The sequence below is a fragment of the Scyliorhinus torazame genome, chromosome 14 (genome assembly GCF_047496885.1).
Source record: "Scyliorhinus torazame isolate Kashiwa2021f chromosome 14, sScyTor2.1, whole genome shotgun sequence".
In the NCBI taxonomy this organism is placed as follows: domain Eukaryota; kingdom Metazoa; phylum Chordata; class Chondrichthyes; order Carcharhiniformes; family Scyliorhinidae; genus Scyliorhinus; species Scyliorhinus torazame.
Genome location: NC_092720.1, coordinates 19358413 through 19375901, shown reverse-complemented (window position 1 = coordinate 19375901; position 17489 = coordinate 19358413). Strand labels below are relative to the sequence as shown.

At 51.0% G+C, this 17489-nt stretch overlaps 1 protein-coding gene across 3 annotated transcripts in view; it reads left to right on the top strand.

The window, feature by feature from the left end:
* Positions 1 to 17489, top strand: part of LOC140389564 (neprilysin-like) — a 284568-nt gene that overhangs the window by 232358 nt on the left and 34721 nt on the right. For all 3 annotated transcript variants that reach the window (XM_072473793.1, XM_072473795.1, XM_072473794.1), the window contains exons 15-17: positions 1909 to 1986; positions 6234 to 6337; positions 14346 to 14404. In XM_072473793.1, coding sequence (XP_072329894.1) covers positions 1909 to 1986; positions 6234 to 6337; positions 14346 to 14404 — 241 coding nt within the window. The remainder of the gene's footprint in view (positions 1 to 1908; positions 1987 to 6233; positions 6338 to 14345; positions 14405 to 17489) is intronic.

Genomic DNA, 17489 nt, shown 5'->3' with positions numbered 1-17489 from the left:
GACACATGCGCGGGAGCGTCAGCGGCCGTTCACGGCATCCCCGCGCATGCGCCGTGAAGACCATGGCGGAGGCGGAAGAAAAAGAGTGCCCCCACGGCACAGGCCCGCCCGCGGATCGGTGGGCCTCGATCGCAGGCCAGGCCATCGTGGGGGATCTCCCGGGGCCAGATCGCCCCGTGCCCCCCCCCCAGGACCCCAGAGCCTGCCCGCGCCGCCTTGTCCCGCCATTCAGAAGGAGGTTTAATCCACGCCGGCGAGCGAGGGTTGACAGCAGCGGGACTTCGACCCATCGCAGGCCGGAGAATCGTCGGGGTTGGGCCTGCTGACCGGCGCGATTCCCGCCGACCGGCACGGCGCGATTCCCGCCCCCGCCGAATCTCTGGTGGTGCAGAATTCGGGACACGGCCGGGGCGGGATTCACGCCAGCCCCCGGCGATTCTCTGACCCGGTGGGGGGGGTCGGAGAATCGCGCCCCAGGAATTTTAGATACAAGGAAATATTGGAGCAATTGGGCTCGTTCTCCTTGGAGTAGAGAAGATTAAGAGGCGACATTATTGAGGTGTTCAAAATTATGAACAATTTTGAAAGGGTAAAGAAGGATGTTCTGTTTCCACTGGTTGGCACATCAGTGACTAAGGGGTCACAAGGAGGTCAGCAAGAGAGCTAGGAGTGAGATGAGGAGAAACTTCTTTACTCGGAGAGTTGTTGGGATTTGGAATGTGCTGCCTGGGAGAGTGGTGGAGGTGGATTCCATAGGAGGTTTCAAAAAAGAGCTGGATATATATTTGAAAGTGCAGGGGTTAGAGGCTACGGAGACAGGGCTGGGGAATGGGACTTGCTGGGTAGCTCTTTTGGGAGAAGGTGAGGACTCAATGGGCCGAATGGCCTCCTTCTGTGCTGTAAATAACAAATAAAACGCTGACAGGGTAGCTTTTTTTAATATACTCTTTATTGTCACAAGTAGGCTTACATTAACACTGCAATGAAGTTACTGTGAAAAGCCCCTAGTCGCCACATTCTGGCACCTGTTCGGATACGCAGAAGGAGAATTCAGAATGTCCAAATGACCTAACCTGCATGTCTTTCGGGACTCGTGGGAGGAAACCAGAGCACCCGGAGGAAACCCAAGCAGACACAGGGCGAGCGTGCAGACTCCGCACAGGCAGTGACCCAAGCTGGGAATTGAACCTGGGACTCTGCCGCTGTGAAGCCACAGTGCTAACCACTGTGCTACCATGCCGACCCACCCTGCCTGCTTTGTGGAACACATGTTCAGTCCGCAAGCTTGGCCCTGAGTTTCCTGCTGTTTGTCATTTCAAACCTCTGCCTAGCTCCAACTCTGACGTTTCTGTCCACGGCCCCATTCTGTTTTGAGTTTTATTGCCGGTTCAGTTTTTTTAACTTGTTTCCTTCTTAATTCTTTTACACTGGATTCAGATGGATGCTTTCTTTCCATTCACATTTCATCTGGGCACCTCTGCTGTCCCATTATCACCCACTTTGGCTTCTGTACAATGGATCTTTTTGTCATTTAACTGTCCTGCCCTCCACCCCATCATGGTCCTCCCTTTCAGTTTCCACTTCCCCCCCCCCCCCCCCCCCCCCCCCCCCCCCCCTCCCCACAACCCCTGTCACTTTCTCGAAGCCTATTACTTTACTCATTTTTCTTCGTTCTGATGAAAGGTTCACAGACCTAAAATCTTAACTATTTTTGCCTCTGCACACATGCTGCTGAATGTTGACAGCATCGGCAGTATTTTACATTTATCCACTTTGGTTTTTTAGTTGGGGCATCATAATTGGTACAGGTTTGGAGGGCCGAAGGGCCTGTTCCTGTGCTGTACGTTTCTTTGTTCTTCCTCGTCTCTCTGATCTGGAGATGGTTTAACATGAGCTGCTTGTTTCTAGGCCAGAGCGATCAGGCAGAGAATTGGATATCCCCCAGACATCAAGAATAATGCCAAACTAAATGCCGAGTACAAGGGGGTAAGTAGCCACTGCTATCTTGCGTTTATTTGGTGCCAGCCATTTTGTCCGCAAACTCGTTGAAATTGAATTCCTCCTTGCATCAATTTAATACTAAATTCCGCGGTAGATTTGGAACACAGATTTTCATAATGGGATTGGAAATCACAAGGATAAATTTTAACCCTTCCCCACCCCAAACAAAAAGGGTAGATTTGGGCCAGGAAGGAAACTAAAATGTTGGAAAACTAAAACAGAAATCCAATCCACCTCAAACTTATCCACCGCAGATTTCCAAGGAGGGGGGCGCGGGAGAGGGGCCAGCCAATTCGCTCTCAAAAAGTCACCTGGCTATTGAAACATTTTGAGGACGCTGCTCGATTTTGTGGCAGCTGTTTTTATTTTTACCGAATGTTGGCTGGGTTTGAAAAATCTCAGGAAACCCAGGAGCTGAAAGGAGGCACCAACGGCTGGACCAATGAGGTAAGTGTCTTTACTAGACTGCGTGTGGATCAGGAGGAGTCGGATGGCTCCAACAGCCTACCATGCAAATCCCGCTACCCCATCACAAGTGGGTGGCGACTGATTGAAACTACCCACTTCACCCCCTCCAATGAGACCATAAGACGTCGGAGCAGAAGGAGGCCATTTGGCCCATCGAGTCTACTATCGAGTCCCACCATTCAATGAGATCATGACTAATTTGATATGATAATCCTCAACTCCATTTTCCCGCCTTATCCCCATAACGCTGGATTTCCTTACCGACTGGAAGTATGTCCATCTCAGCCTTGAACATACTTAACCATCCAGCCTCTACAGCCCTCTGCAATAAAGAATTCCGCAGATTCACTACCCTCTGAGAAAAGAATTGCCTCCTGATCTCTGTCTTAAATGGATGACTCCTTACTCTGAGATTATACACCCTGGTCCTCAACTTACCCAAAAGGCGAAACAACCTTTCTGCCCTGTCACGCCCCTTGAGAATCCTGTATGTCTCAATAATAATAATCTTTATTGTCACAAGTAGGCTTACATTAACATGGCAATGAAGTTACTGTGACAACCCCCTAGTTGCCACACCACGGCGCCTGTTCGGGTACACTGAGGGAGAATTCAGGATGTCCAAATCACCTAACAAGCACGTCTGTCGGGATTTGTGGGAGGAAACCGGCGCACCCGGAGGAAACCCACGCTGACACGGGGAGAACGTGCAGAGTCCGCCCAGACCGTGACCCAAGCCGGGAATCGAACCCGGGACCCTGGCGCTGTGAAGCAACAGAGCTAGCCACTGTGCTGTGCCGCCATTAAAGTGGCCTCTCATTCTTCTAAATCCCAATGAGTGCAGGCCCAGCCTACTCAACCTCTACTCATAAGAAAATCCCTCCGTACCTGGGATCAACCTAGTGAACCTTCTCTGGACTGCCTCCAATGTACCGCCCTTCGCCCAACCGCAATCGTTCCCTGCTTCGTGACCTCCTCGTGCACGACATCCCTTTGCAGCCACCCTGTCGATCAGAGAAGCTGGAGAAACAAAACTGCTGAATATCCAGGATACCTTTGGGTTTTGTAGCCACTGATTGGCGGCACCACACATACACCCACAAGCCTGGACAGCAGATTAATCTATTCATTTTGCACACAGCAAGATCCCGCACACAACGATGAAATAACTGTTTTATTGATGCTAGTTGGGGTCAGGACACGGGGAAGAACTCCACTGTTCTTTGAAACAGGGCCATGAGATATTTTACTCCCACCTCAGAGGGCAGTTAGGATCTCAGTTCAATATCGAATATCTGAAAGGCAGCACCTCCAGCAATGCTGCTATCCCCCGGCAGCGCACTGGAGTCCCTGCCTGGATTGAGTGCGTGGATTTCTAGGGTGGGACGTGAACCCGCAACCCTCTGACCTAGAGTGATATTAACTGAGCGAAGGTTGATACCGTAGCGGTGTGTTAGATGCTTAACCAGATGATGAAATAAACCAGGAGAAAGCACGCGCTCTATCATGCATAAGATTATAAGACATAGAGGCAGAATTAGGCCATTCGGCCCATCGAGTCTGCTCCGCCATTCAATCATGGCTGCTATGTTTCTCATCCCCATTCTCCTGCTGATTCCCCATAACCCCATGTCCCCTTATCTATCTCTGTCTTAAAGACACTCGATGTCTTGGTCTCCACAGTCTTCTGCGCCAATGAGTACCACAGATTCACCACCCTCAGGCTGAAGAAATTCCTCCTCATCTCAGTTCCAAAGGATCGTCCCTTCAGTCTGAGGCTGTGCCCTCGACTTCTAGTTTTCTCATACTAGTGGAAACATCCTCTCCGCCTTCACTCTATCCAGGCCTCGCGGTATCTTGTAAGTGCACATGCACATGAAGGACCAGATAAAAGACTAGTTTAGAGCAAATAAAGCAGGAAATTTAAATGTTACCAGTACACCAGCCTCCTTAAGTAACAATGTTGATGCTGCAATGGGGTGCGGGGGCCAAAGGCTTTTACCAACTAAACCTATCTTGTGACCATGCAAATGACTTAGAAAATGGATTCTCTTTGTTTCATACAAATGGTACCATGAGACAACAGTAACATTCTTTATTGCCATTAACTCTTTAACAATTACATTGGCTTTCTTCATTCCTTAATTCGAACAGCAAAAGGTTAGATAGATGGGAGCGGAAAGGGTTGATGTATCGGATGTAATTCTATGAGAGTTGGTACTTAGATCTAGGCAATGGTCATTCTCCAAGTGTGAGTCTACACAATACATAGAAACAGGCTATCTGACTGGGGTCAATCATAGCTAAACCTGTTTCTATTTTCATTTGACGTCGTTACATGTCCCATCTCCTTCTAAGCACTTAATCAGGACTGGAAATGAAGTTGATAATTATTTTCCTCCTGCCTTACAACCCTCCACAAACTCTGCATTCCTCTAACTCTAGCTTCTTATGTTAACACTCTGTCCCACCATTGGCAGTCATACCTTCAACTGTCTAGACCCTAAATTGTGGACTTCTCTGTCTGAGCATCTATACCTCTTCATTAAAGATCCTCCTTAAAGACCACGGGCTGGATTCTTCGTTTCTGAAGCTAAGGGCCAACGCCAACGGAAAATCCGTAGTGTTGCACGACGGGCAAATCGGCATGAACCCCTCACCCGTTGCGGTACCAGTGAGCGGCTAGCTCCAGCACTCGTGGAACACCCACGGATCGCACAGAGAATGGCCGGAGAATCACTGGGAATCACTGACAGCTGCAGCTGCGCACGCCTACACCCCCACTTGTTGCACCGGGAAACTGGACCGCATACCAGCCCACCCCAACCCCACATGCCCCCGGCCTCGCCCCAGCCCTAGCAGAAGTCCCCCGGCCAGTGGCATGGATCTTGGCCGAGTGTCTCGGCATTGGACACTGTACACAGCTAGCACGCCAGGCTTACGACCGCTGGGACCATCAGGAACTCGGCCAATCGGATGGCGGAGCATCGCAGGTGGGCCGGCTGATGACGCGCCAATGGCGTTGCGGCTGCGTGCGGTACGCGGCCCGTGACGCGATTTGAGTGGGGCAGAGCATCACGAAACAATGTCAAATCAACCTCCCCCCCCGCCGAATCCGGCTATGGAGAATCTTACCCTACATCTTCTCCCATGCTTCTACCCACCCTTTCTAATAAAAATAAAAATAAATGCTTGCATCTCTCATGACCACCAGGCATCTCAAAGCTCTTTACAGCCATCGATGTACTATTTGGGGCGCAGTAAATACAATCTCTGTTGTAATGTAGGAAACCCAGCAGCCAATTAGTACACAATAAGCTCTCACAAACAGCAATTTGATAATGGGCAGAAAATCTGGTTTTGTGAGGTTGTTTGAGGGATAAATATTAGTCAGGGCACTGTGATAACTCTTTACATCAATTGTTTGAGATTCTTCGAGGTTAAAGGTGCTATTTGTGCCTCCTTCTGTTCAATAAACCTTTTTTGGTTTTAATTGAGCACTGTTGGTCACATCTTCAGCTGTCTGGACACTAAAGCTCTGGAATTACTGCCGCTAACTTCTCAAACTCTCTTTATCTGTCTCTCCTCTATGATTCGAAGCGGTTGTTTTGTAAATACGCTGTAAAGCGTGGATGCTGGAAAAGTGCTGGCAGCAAATCAGCTTCCTATCCGCTATGTAAATAGAGAACTTGTTTGGAGGATATCTGAATGGAATGGAATGGAATGGAGGTGTAAGATAATTGGTTTGCGTCTTTTCCATTCAGTTGAATTTCAGCATCGGCGAATATTTCAAGAACATTCTTCAAAATATGCAATCAAGACAAACGAAGAGTCTGAAAAAGCTCAGAGAAAAGGTTAACAAAGAAGTGTAAGTTTTCTTTTCTTACTCTCTTGTGCACTTTTTACTGCTTCTCAGCCCAAGCGTTTGTTACAAATCCAGTGGCAGGAGGATTGGTCACCATGTTTTAGTGGGAGGTGAGGAGGGGCGTCATTCTCCGACCCCCCCGCCGGGACGGAGAATGGCCGTTGGCCGCCGTGAATCCCGCCCCCGCCCTCGCCGAAGTCTCCGGTACCGGAAATTGGGCTGGGGCGGGAATCGGGCCGCGCCGGTTGGCGGGACCCCCCGCTGGATTCTCCGGCCCGGATGGGCCGAAGTCCCGCCCAGGAATTGCCTGTCCCGCCGACGTAAATCAAAACTGGTATTTACCGGCGGGACCAGGGGCGTGGGCGGGCTCCGGGGTCCTGGGGGTGGAGCGCGGGGCGATCTGACCCCGGGGGGTGCCCCCACGGTGGCCTGGCCCGCGATCGGGGCCCACCGATCCGCGGGCGGGCCTGTGCCGTGGGGGCACTCTTTCCCTTCCGCCTCCGCTACGGCTTCCACCATGGCGGAGGCGGAAGAGACTCTCCCCACTGCGCATGCGCGGGAAACTGACAGCGGCCACTGACGCTCCCGCGCATGCGCTGGGAAACTGACAGCGGCCGCTGACGCTCCCGCGCATGCGCCGCATTTCCGCGCCAGCTGGCGGGGAAACAAACGCCATTTCTGCCAGCTGGCGGGGCGGAAATCCCTCCGGCGTCGGCCTAGCCCCTCAATGTTGGGGCTAGGCCGCCAAAGATGCGGAGCCTTCCGCACCTTTGGGCCGGCGCGATGCCCGTCTGATTGGCGCCGGCTTTGGCGCCAGTCGGCGGACATCCCGCCGTTGGGGGAGAATTTCGCCCCAGGTGCGAGTGGGGAGAATTTTGGCAGGACTATCCGGTCCCCCAGCTGTGTGTTTCTCGGCGGAGCGCAGTTCGCTGATGGTGGGATTCTGTCTTAGAACCGCTTGTCAAAGGGATACCCATTTATGTAGGGTATAAATATTTGTAGGGTTATGGAGAAAAAGCAGGACAGTGAGACTAATGAGCTGATGCAATGGTCTCCTACTGATTCTATGATAGATTTCTACCTAGGAGACCAGAGGAAAGTCATTATTTGACAAGTAATCTTTTTTTGTTCTGGGTAAATTTCAACCTATCTCAATCCCTTTCTTTCCTCGTTCACTCAGAAGTGCTTTTGTCACTGGTTGAGCTTTCCACTCGTGACAATAGCTGCTACGATCTGCTCTTCTCTAAGTTGTCATGGTCTCGCAAACTACTACTGAACTGTATTGTTTCAGAAGATTTCAGAATTAGAAAGAAAGTGTTTCCCAACATTGAAATCTTGGCAAAAAATGAATTTCAGACTTTTGAAAACCAAGTTTAATAATAATAAGAAGAATCTTTATTAGTGTCACAAGTAGGCTTACATTACAATGGGCAGCACAGTAGCACAAGTGGACAGCACTGTGGCTTCACAACGCCAGGGTCCCAGGTTCGATTCCCCGCTGGGTCACTGTCTGTGCGGAGTCTGCACGTTCTCCCCGTGTCTGTGTGGGTTTCCTCCGGGTGCTCCGGTTTCCTCCCACAATCCAAAGAGGTGCAGGTTAGGTGGATTGGCCATGCTAAATTGGCCTTAATGACCAAAATGTTTAGATGGGATGATTGGGTTATGGGGATAGGGTGGAAGTGAGGGCTTAAGTGGGTCGGTGGGCCAATTGGCCTCCTTCTGCACTGTATGTTCTATTAACCCTGCAATGAAGTTACTGTGAAAATCCCCTAGTCGCCACACCCCGGCGCCTGTTCGGGTGCACTGAGGGAGAATTTAGAATGTCCAACTGACTTAACAGCATGCCTTCGGGAGTTGTGGGAGGAAACCGGAACGTCCGGAGGAAACCCACACAGACACGGGGAGATCGTGCAGACTCCACACAGGTAGTGACCTACCAATGTTTATTTACATCAAAATTACAGATAGGAACAAGGGGCGAGATTCTCCGACCCCCCGCCGGGTCGGAGAATCGCCGGTGGCTGGCGTGAATCCCGCCACCGCCGGTTGCCAAATTCTCCGGCACCGGAGATTCGGCGGGGGCGGGAATCACGCCGTGCCGGTTGGCGGACCCCCCCCCCCGGCGATTCTCCGGCCTGGATGGGCCGAAGTCCCGCTGCTGGAATGCCTGTCCCGCCGGCGTGGATCAAACCACCTCTCTTACCGGCGGGACAAGGCGGCGCGGGCGGGCTCCGGGGTCCTGGGGGGGGGGCGCAGGGCGATCTGGCCCCGTGGGGTGCCCCCACGGTGGCCTGGCCCGCGATCGGGGCCCACCGATCCGCGTGCGGGCCTGTGCCGTGGGGGCACTCTTTTCCTTCCTCCTTTGCCATGGTCTCCACCATGGCGGAGGCGGAAGAGACCCCCTCCACTGCGCATGCGCGGGGATGCCGTGAGGGGCTGCTAACGCTCCCGCGCATGCGCTGCCCGGCAATGTCATTTCCGCGCCAGCTGGCGGGGCACCAAAGGCCTTTCCCGCCAGCTGGCGGGGCGGAAATCAGTCCAGCGCGGGCCTAGCCCCTCAAGGTTAGGGCTCGTCCGCTCAAGATGCGGAGGATTCCGCACCTTTGGGGCGGCGCGATGCCGGACTGATTCACGCCGTTTTTGACACCGGTCGGCGGACATCGCGCCGATTACAGAGAATTTCGCCCAAGCTGTTTGACCTTGAGGAGTTTATCCTCGACACAAGCATGAGTCTTAATCATATCTGTTCGCTATGTTCCAATATCTCTTTCCCCTTTTCCTGTAAACTTCCTTTTTAAGCAATTCTCAGAGGTTTCAATCGCTAACGCACCATAATAAAAGCAAATTACTGCGGGTGCTAGAAATCTGAAATCAAAACAAAAAATGCTCGAAAAACTCAGCAGATCCGGCAGTATCTGTGCAGAGAGAAACAGAGTTAACGTTTTGAGTCTATATGACTCTTCAAGGAATACGGACTTGATATGTTAACTCTGCTGTCAGACCAGCTAAGCTTTTCCTGAATTTCCTGTTCTTATTTCTGGTTTTATACTAACTCACCACACTCTGCTGAAAAAGTATCTCCTATTCTTATTTTGAAGGCAGTTGTCTGAGAACTTTCTGGATAAGAACATCATGGGGGTGGGGGATTCCCCATCCTGCCGCCCCTGTTTTCTGGTGCGGCCCCGCCCCGCCAGCAGCGAGATGATCCGACCGGCAGCCGGCCAAACGGGTTTCCCATTGTGGGACATCCACGGCCGTGAGTGCGCTGAGCATCCCGCTGACGGAGAAACCATGCCCCGTGTGTTTTATGCCACTCGTTAGACTTTTCTTCCTCACTCTTCAGCTTCGTGTGACTTTTGTGACTCAACTTGTTAGAATTGTGACTAAACAGAGGAAAAGAAAACATGTATTAAAGGAGAGGGAGAGAGAGAGAGAGAGAAAAGTGGAAAGGGAAAGTAACTTTATTTTTTAGTTCTAGGTCTCTAAGAAGTTCAGACAGGAATGAGACCAACAACAGTTTAATTTGTTCGCTTTCTGCCTGGAGAGGTTCATTCGCATCACACGAATAATCATCCCATTATTGAATTTTTTTAAGTACTGGTTCTATCTTTCTATGATGAGGTTCATTCAAGTTTAAGATTCAAATTCCACACGTTGTTGAAACTCACGGTGATGTTGAGGGCATTCTGTTGTTTTCAAGAGGCTCACTGTGGAACAGCCCAAATACCAGCAACTTGTGATGATTCACGAGGTGTCTCACCCGCGACCCGAATTGCTGGACCATTTATAAATTAGCAACGGCAAGCTCCATTAAAATGCGCCTTTACTTTCTGAGCAAATTCTGAGCCGGTTTGTTTAATCCAACATCAATGTCCTTTTGTTCGAATCCCCTTAACCACTCGAAACAATCTGCTCGTATTTACTCCCTTCCATCCCTTTGTAAATTGAAATGTTTCTGTTGTACCACAGATAGTGGGCGGGATTCTCCGAAATGGAGGCAGAGTGTTCGCGCCGTCGTGAACGCAGTTGAGGTTCACGACAGCGCGAAACGGCCCCTATCCCGACCGATTCAGGGCCCGATAATGGGCTAGGAGCGGTGCCGCGTCATTTACACGCGCCAGGCCTTGGAGCCACGTAAAGGTGGCGCCGCATACATGACGCGGCCGGCGCCGCATAACTGGCGTCACCCGCGCATGCGTGGTTACCGTCCTCTCCGAGTCCGCCCCGCAAGAAGATGTCAGACGGATCTTGCGGGGCTGCGGAAGAAAGGAGGTCCTCCTTCAGAGAGGACGGCCCGGCGATCGGTGGGCGCCGATCGCGGGCCACACCCCATTTGAGGCCCCCCCCCCCGGTGCAGGATCCCCCTCCCCCACCCGCAGGCCGCGCCCCCCCCCCCCCAGCGTTCCCGCCGGCAGCGACCAGGGGCGACATTCTCCGACCACCGCCGGGTCGGAGAATCGCCGGGGGCTGGCGTGAATCCCGCCCCCGCCGGTTGCCGAAGTCTCCGGCACCGGATATTCGGCGGGGGTGGGAATCGCGCCGCGCCGGTTGGCGGGCCCCCCGGAAGTCCCGCCGATAAATTGCCTGTCCCGCCGGTGTAAATTAAACCACCTCTCTTACTGGCGGGACAAGGCGGCACGGGCGGGCTCCAGGGTCCTGGGGGGGGCGTGGGGCGATCTGACCCCGGGGGGTGCCCCCACGGTGGCCTGGCCCGCGATCGGGGCCCACCGATCCGCGGGCGGGCCTGTGCCGTGGGGGCACTCTTTCCCTTCCGCCTCCGCCACGGTCTCCACCATGGCGGAGGTGGAAGAGACTCCCTCCACTGCGCATGCGTGGGAAACTGTCAGCGGCCGCTGACGCTCCCGCGCATGCGACACCCGGAGATGTCATTTCCGCGCCAGCTGGCGGGGCAACAAAGGCCATTTCCGCCAGCTGGCGGGGCGGAAATTCCTCCGGCGTCGGCCTAGCCCCTCAATGTTGGGGCTCGGCCCCCAAAGATGCAGAGCATTCCGCACCTTTGGGGCGGCGCGATGCCCGTCTGATTGGCGCCGTTTTGGGCGCCAGTCGGCGGACATCGCGCCGTTTCCAGAGAATTTCGCCCCAGGTGTGGACGGCGCCGGGGGGAACCCGCTGTTTTGGCCTGGCCGCTCGGCCCATCCGGGCCTGAGAATAGCAGAGGTGCCGGAGAATCGCCATTTTGGGTGTCTCGGGCGATTCTCCGGCCTGCGCCGCGCGCAACACGACGGGGCCGTTTTCGCTGCTTGGGAGAATCGCGGGAGGCCGTCGGACCGGCGTCGCGGGAAGATTTGGCGACCCAGGCGATTCTCCCCCCCCCCCCCCCCCACCCCCGACACAAAGGGACTTGGAGGTACTTGTGCATGAAACACCGATAGCTAGCATTCAGTGAAGAAGGTAATCAAGAAGGCTCATGGAAGGGTTATTTCAAAAGGGTTGTAGTATATGAGTAGCGACGTCTTGCGGCAACTGCACAAGGTGGAGGTGACACCACACCTGACGCACTAAGGGCAGTTTTGGTTCCCTTATTTCAGGAAAGATATAATTTCATTGAAGGTGGTTCAGAGAAGGTTCAGGAGCAGGATCCCTGGTATGGAGGGATTATCTTATGAACAACGGTTAAACAGGTTGGGACTCATTGGAATTTAGAAGAGTGAGAGGTGATCTCATTGAAACATAAAGGATTGTTGAGGGGTTTGACAGGGTAAACACTGAGAGGGTTTTTCCCCTCATGGGAGAGTCTAGGACCAGAGGGCATAGTCTGAGAAAGAGGAGTGTTAATTTAAGACTGTGATGAGGAGGAAATTCTTCTCCCAGAGGGTTGTGAGTCTTTGGAATTCCTTGCCGCACAGAGCTGTGGGGGCAGAGTCCTTGTGTATATTTAAGGCTGAGTAACTGAATCAAGGGTTATAGGGAAAGGGCAGGAAAGCGGACGTGGGGAATGTAAGATCAGCCATGAACCTATTGAATGGTGTGGCAGGCTCGAGGGTCGACTGGCCTACTTCTGTTCCTATTCCTTATGGTCTTATATGCATAGAATTGTGAGAGGCCTAGGTGGAGTGGAGATGGAAGGAATATTTCCCTTAGCAGAGAGGTCAATAACCCTGGCCGTAGAATTAAAGTAATTGGCAGAAGGATTGGAGGGATATAGGGTGACGTCCTAGGACTGAGATGATTGGACTCCAACAACCACAACCATCTTCCTTTGTCTCCCTTCTTTGGTGATTTTTTTTTCTCCCTAATTCCCATTGACTTCGATTTTACTCGAGTTGAATTTTGCAGGTCTTCAGCCATGGTAATGCCATTGAATGTCAAGAAGTGGTGGTTAAATTCTCTCTTGTTGGAGATAGACATTTGTGTCACTTGTGTGGTGTGCATGATACATGTCACGCATCAGCCCAAGCCTAAATGTGGCTGAGATCTTGCCGTGTACAGGCACAGACCGCTTCATTATCGGAGGAGTCGCGAATGTTGCTGAACATTGTGCAATCATTCGCGAACATCCCCACTTCTGATGTTATGATGGAGGGAAGGTCACTGATAAAGAAACTGAAGATGGTTGGGCCTAGATAGAAACGCCAGCAGCAATGTCTGTGGCTGAGATAATTGACCTCCAATAAACACACCCATCTTCCTTTGTGCTAGGTATGACCCGAACCAGTGATAGTTTCCCCCACTATGGTTCCCATTGACTTTAGCTTTACTAGAGTTGAATTTTACATATCTTATACAATATTCTCCACTTCAGCAGCTCTGCCTGTGGATTTTTTGAGTGTAGAGGGAGGGGAAGAGGGGGCACTCGGTTCAGAAGCCTTGAATGAAACTTGGGCTCTTTTCCAGCTGAATAAGAACGTATGAACTAGGAGCAGGATTGGGCATTTCAGCCCCTTGAGCCTGCTCCATCAGCCAATACGATCACTGCTGATCTCCTATTGGCCTCAATTCCACTTTCCAGCCCGTTCTCCATAAACTTTCAATCCATTCCTAATTAAAAGTCTTCAATTTCCTCTAAATTTACTCCAATCCCCGCATCCACTGCAGTCTGTGAATTTCACAGATTCACAATGCTTTGAGAAAAGTAATTGCTCCTCACCTCTGTTTTAAAGCTGCTTCTTCTAATCCTAGATTGCCTCACAAGAGGAAGCATCCGCTCTACGTTTACTTTGTCAATACCTTCCATCGTCTTATGTACCTCAATTAGATCTCCTCTCATTTTTCTAAACTCGAGGGAGCATCGGCCTAAACTGCTCAATCCCTCTTCATAAAACAAACCTCCTGGGCGGGATTCACCGACCCACCGCCGGGCTGCGATCGGGGCCCCCGCTCTGCGGCCGGGCCTGTGTAGTGGGGGCACTCTTGCCCTCCGCACCGGCTGCTGTAAAGGTCCGCCATGGCCGGCGCGGAGAGGAAACCCCCAGTGCATGCGCAGGAATCACACCAGTGGTTCTGGGAACATGCTGGCGCTCCTGCGCACGCCGCCAACCACTCCAGCCACAGCCTAGCCCCTGAAGGTGGGAGGATTCTGCACCTTTCGGGCAGCCCGACGCAGGAGTGGTTCACGCCACTCTTTGGCACCGGACGGCCCGCCCGCCGGATACCAGAGAATCCCGTCCCTTATCTCTGGAATCCATCTAGTGAATCTTCTGAAGTGCCTCTAATGCAATTACGTACCTCCTCAAATAAGGGGACCAAAACTGTACACAGTACTCCAGGGGCAGTCTCACAAATGCAACACCTCCCTACCTTTATACTCCATACCCTCAGCTATAAAGACCAAAATTCCATTTGTCTTCTTTATAATCTGTTGTACCTGCAGACTAGTTTTCTGTGATTCATGCACGAGGACATCCAAATCCCTCTGCACCAAAGCTCTCGAAGGTTTCTCTCCATTTAGATAATTTAGAATGGAAGCAATGCAGAGGTGAAAGATAACACAGGAACGCAAGGAATATGGGAGCAGAGTCAGTCTAATTTTTGTCTTTGGTTTGCTTTACAGGTGGATATCAGGAGCTGCTGTAGTAAATGCCTTTTATTCATCAAGCAGAAACCAAATAGGTAAAACTCTTCTTTAAAAGTCTAGTAGCTTCTTATTTGCATCATTAAAATATATATTTTACTTCCTGTTTGTGTAACAATTCACTGACCCCAATGTTTACAGGTACAATTTGATCTTGAAACTGTGCAATCACGTTATCCGGTATTGGCGACAGTGGTACCCATTTAAAATGATGATTGATGGTGGCCTTTTTTTATTAGAATCTATGGGTCTGACTTGCACCCTTGAATAATCCAAGGGAAGGAGTTTTCTGCATTGACATAGAGCTGGATTCACCGTTGCCCGACGCCGATATCGTAATCGGTGATCGGGCAGAGAATCCCTTCCGATGCCTAAATCGGGGCGGTGCCGATTTGACGTGGTTTTCTATCCGCCCCCTCCAAAATGGCGTAAATGTGTCACACGCCACATGCCGTTCCAACGGCACGTGGCACGTAACCTAAAGGCCCTCTCCAACGCTCTGACCCCGATGGGCTGAGTTCCCGACCGCGTGGGGGGACGCGCGGTGTCAGCGGTCGGGAACCCGGCATGGCGGCTGCGGACTGTGTCCACTGCCGCCAGGGTCGACCGGGAGCCGTGCTGCTGGCCGGGGGTGGGGGGGGCTTCCACGAGGGCTGGGGGTACTGGTGGAGGTGGCCAGGGGGTGGCAAGTGGGGGCGGTATTTGTTGTGTCCGCGCACGGCCGGCGCCATGTTTTACGGCACGACTGCTGCAGGTCGTCGTGATGGGCATGCCCGACCACTGACGCGGACATTCTCCAGCAGTTTTTGTCATGGGAGCCGGGAGTATTACCCTGCGCGTCTGCTAGTCCTACACCGATCGCAGGATCGGTGAGGGTTCGCCGCCGATTTTGGCGCCGTAAAACGCCACAATTCCCACACCATCGTCGGCACTTAGCCTGAAAAACGGTGAATCCAGCCCATTGTATCGACAACACAGGCCATTTTTCCCAAGTAGTGTAGGCTGGTGCTTGTGCTCCACGCGAGCCTCGACTTCTTCATTTAACTTCATCAACAGGTCCTTCTATTCCTTTCTCCCTCGTGTGCGTACCCAGATTCCCTGTAAGTGCGCCTACATTATTCATCTCAACTACGTATGTTATCGAGTCCCACACTCTCACCACTCGCTGGGTAGAGACGTTCACCCTGAATTCCCTATTAGATTTATTAGTACCTATCCTCTATTTTAGGCCCCTAGTTCGATCTTCACCCACAAATGGAAACATCTTCTCTGTGTTTTCTTAATCTTAGGGGCCAACATCAGCCCCCCCCCCCCTCCCACTCACCCTACCTGTTCCTCAAGGAAAGAGCCCTGGCTCTTCTCCAAATTTGGGATTCTAATTTACAAAATGTCCTTGAGTTTTATTCACTTTGGAGACCAATAACTTTTGAAAGGAGATATGTTTTTCCCAGTCACCAATGGAAAAATATCACACAAGTTTTCACCTCTTATTACAACCAAAACAACTAAAATCAACATCGACTGAACATTATTCAATAGGCAACTAACATACTACAGAACAAGTAATTCCCATTAACTAATCAACTGTACTGAAAATATTACCTTTTATGTGTTGCGCCACCATCTCTGCAGATAAATAGGATGGAATTTTATTGTCCTGTCATAGGTTAAGTCCCACCTTCTACTCAGCTTTTTAGCCGGTTCCCTTCTCCTTGTCAGTTTTCCAGTGTCCTTTGAAATTCCCTTCACTCAAAATTCTGAGCATCTCCCGAACTCACTTCCAGAAGCAATGCTAACTCCGGCATTCTAGAGTCCTTAAATCTCCGCAGTTCCCCCTTCTTCGACAGGAAAATCGAACCTCTTCAGCATAGCAACACAGGAATTAGGAGCTGACGTAGACAATTCAGCCCTTCGAGCCGACTCCGCCATTCAATCAGATCGTGGCTGATCGCTTCCTGGTCTCAAATCCACCTCCCTACCTGTTGCTCATATCTCTTTCACCCATTTTTAAAATCAGAAATATATCTACCTCCTGCTTGAAACCATTTAATGACTCAGATTCCACCGCACTATGGGGCAGCGAGTTCCACAAATTCACCACCCTCTGCGAGAAGCAGTTCCTCCTCATCTCAGTTCTAAATCTACCGCCTCTCAATCTATATCCATGACCTCCATTCTACATCCAACTCAGTGGCCAACAGAATGCAGTCTGCTTGGCACAGAACGTGCTGTTTCGGTCTCCCTCTCTGGTCTCTGAGCTGTCCCTTTTTTGTGTCACGGTGTGAAAACTAGCCTCTGACTTTCTAAAGGTTTCAGCCTGAACCTCTTCTCCTGTGACAACCAAACCACATGGACAGAGATCAGTATGATTCCATCATTCCCCCATTCCAGGACATTCTGTTTTACCTTAAATGAAAGGAGACAGTTTAAAACATAACCACCTTACAAAGTCTTGCATTCAGAACAATATATTAAAATACAGTTCTCTGTTGAAAATACCATAGGATGGGTATGCGAGACTTTTCAGAACTCAACACTTCATCTACACACCTGCATTGTCATATCAAATTCCACATCTTACAACATTAAAGATATACCCTAACCACAAAAAACAATGCCATAAATAACCATCTAATCTGATACTCATCGAGGGATAAGTATTAACAGGAGATCGGGAAGAATTCACCTGTCCTTCTTCAAATAGCGCTGTGGGATATTTTTTATTGCCTTGGTTTAATGTCTCCCCGTAAGCATGGAAGACATTACTCCTTAGCTGCTCTCACTGGTTTGAGCAGACCAACTAAGAGAAGGTTTCAGAAGGTCTGGTGCTTGGCAACACTAATGAGAGGTGAGCTAGTCATCAGGTCCCACCTGTGAACAAAACCAATCTTCTGCAGGGGTTTTCGTTGCCTCAGGGCTCACCGAATTCACTGCCTAATATTTGGACAATAATCCTGGTGGACTCCTCCTACTTTGCCTGAGGTCAGTGGCATCAAGTGTAATCTTGAACAGCGACTGACAATGCATGGTTTAATTATAAGGGAGATCGTCACGTAGAATCTGTTGCCAGCCAGTAAGGATCAATAACCTTTTATTTAAAGTAGATAACATTTGAAATCCCAG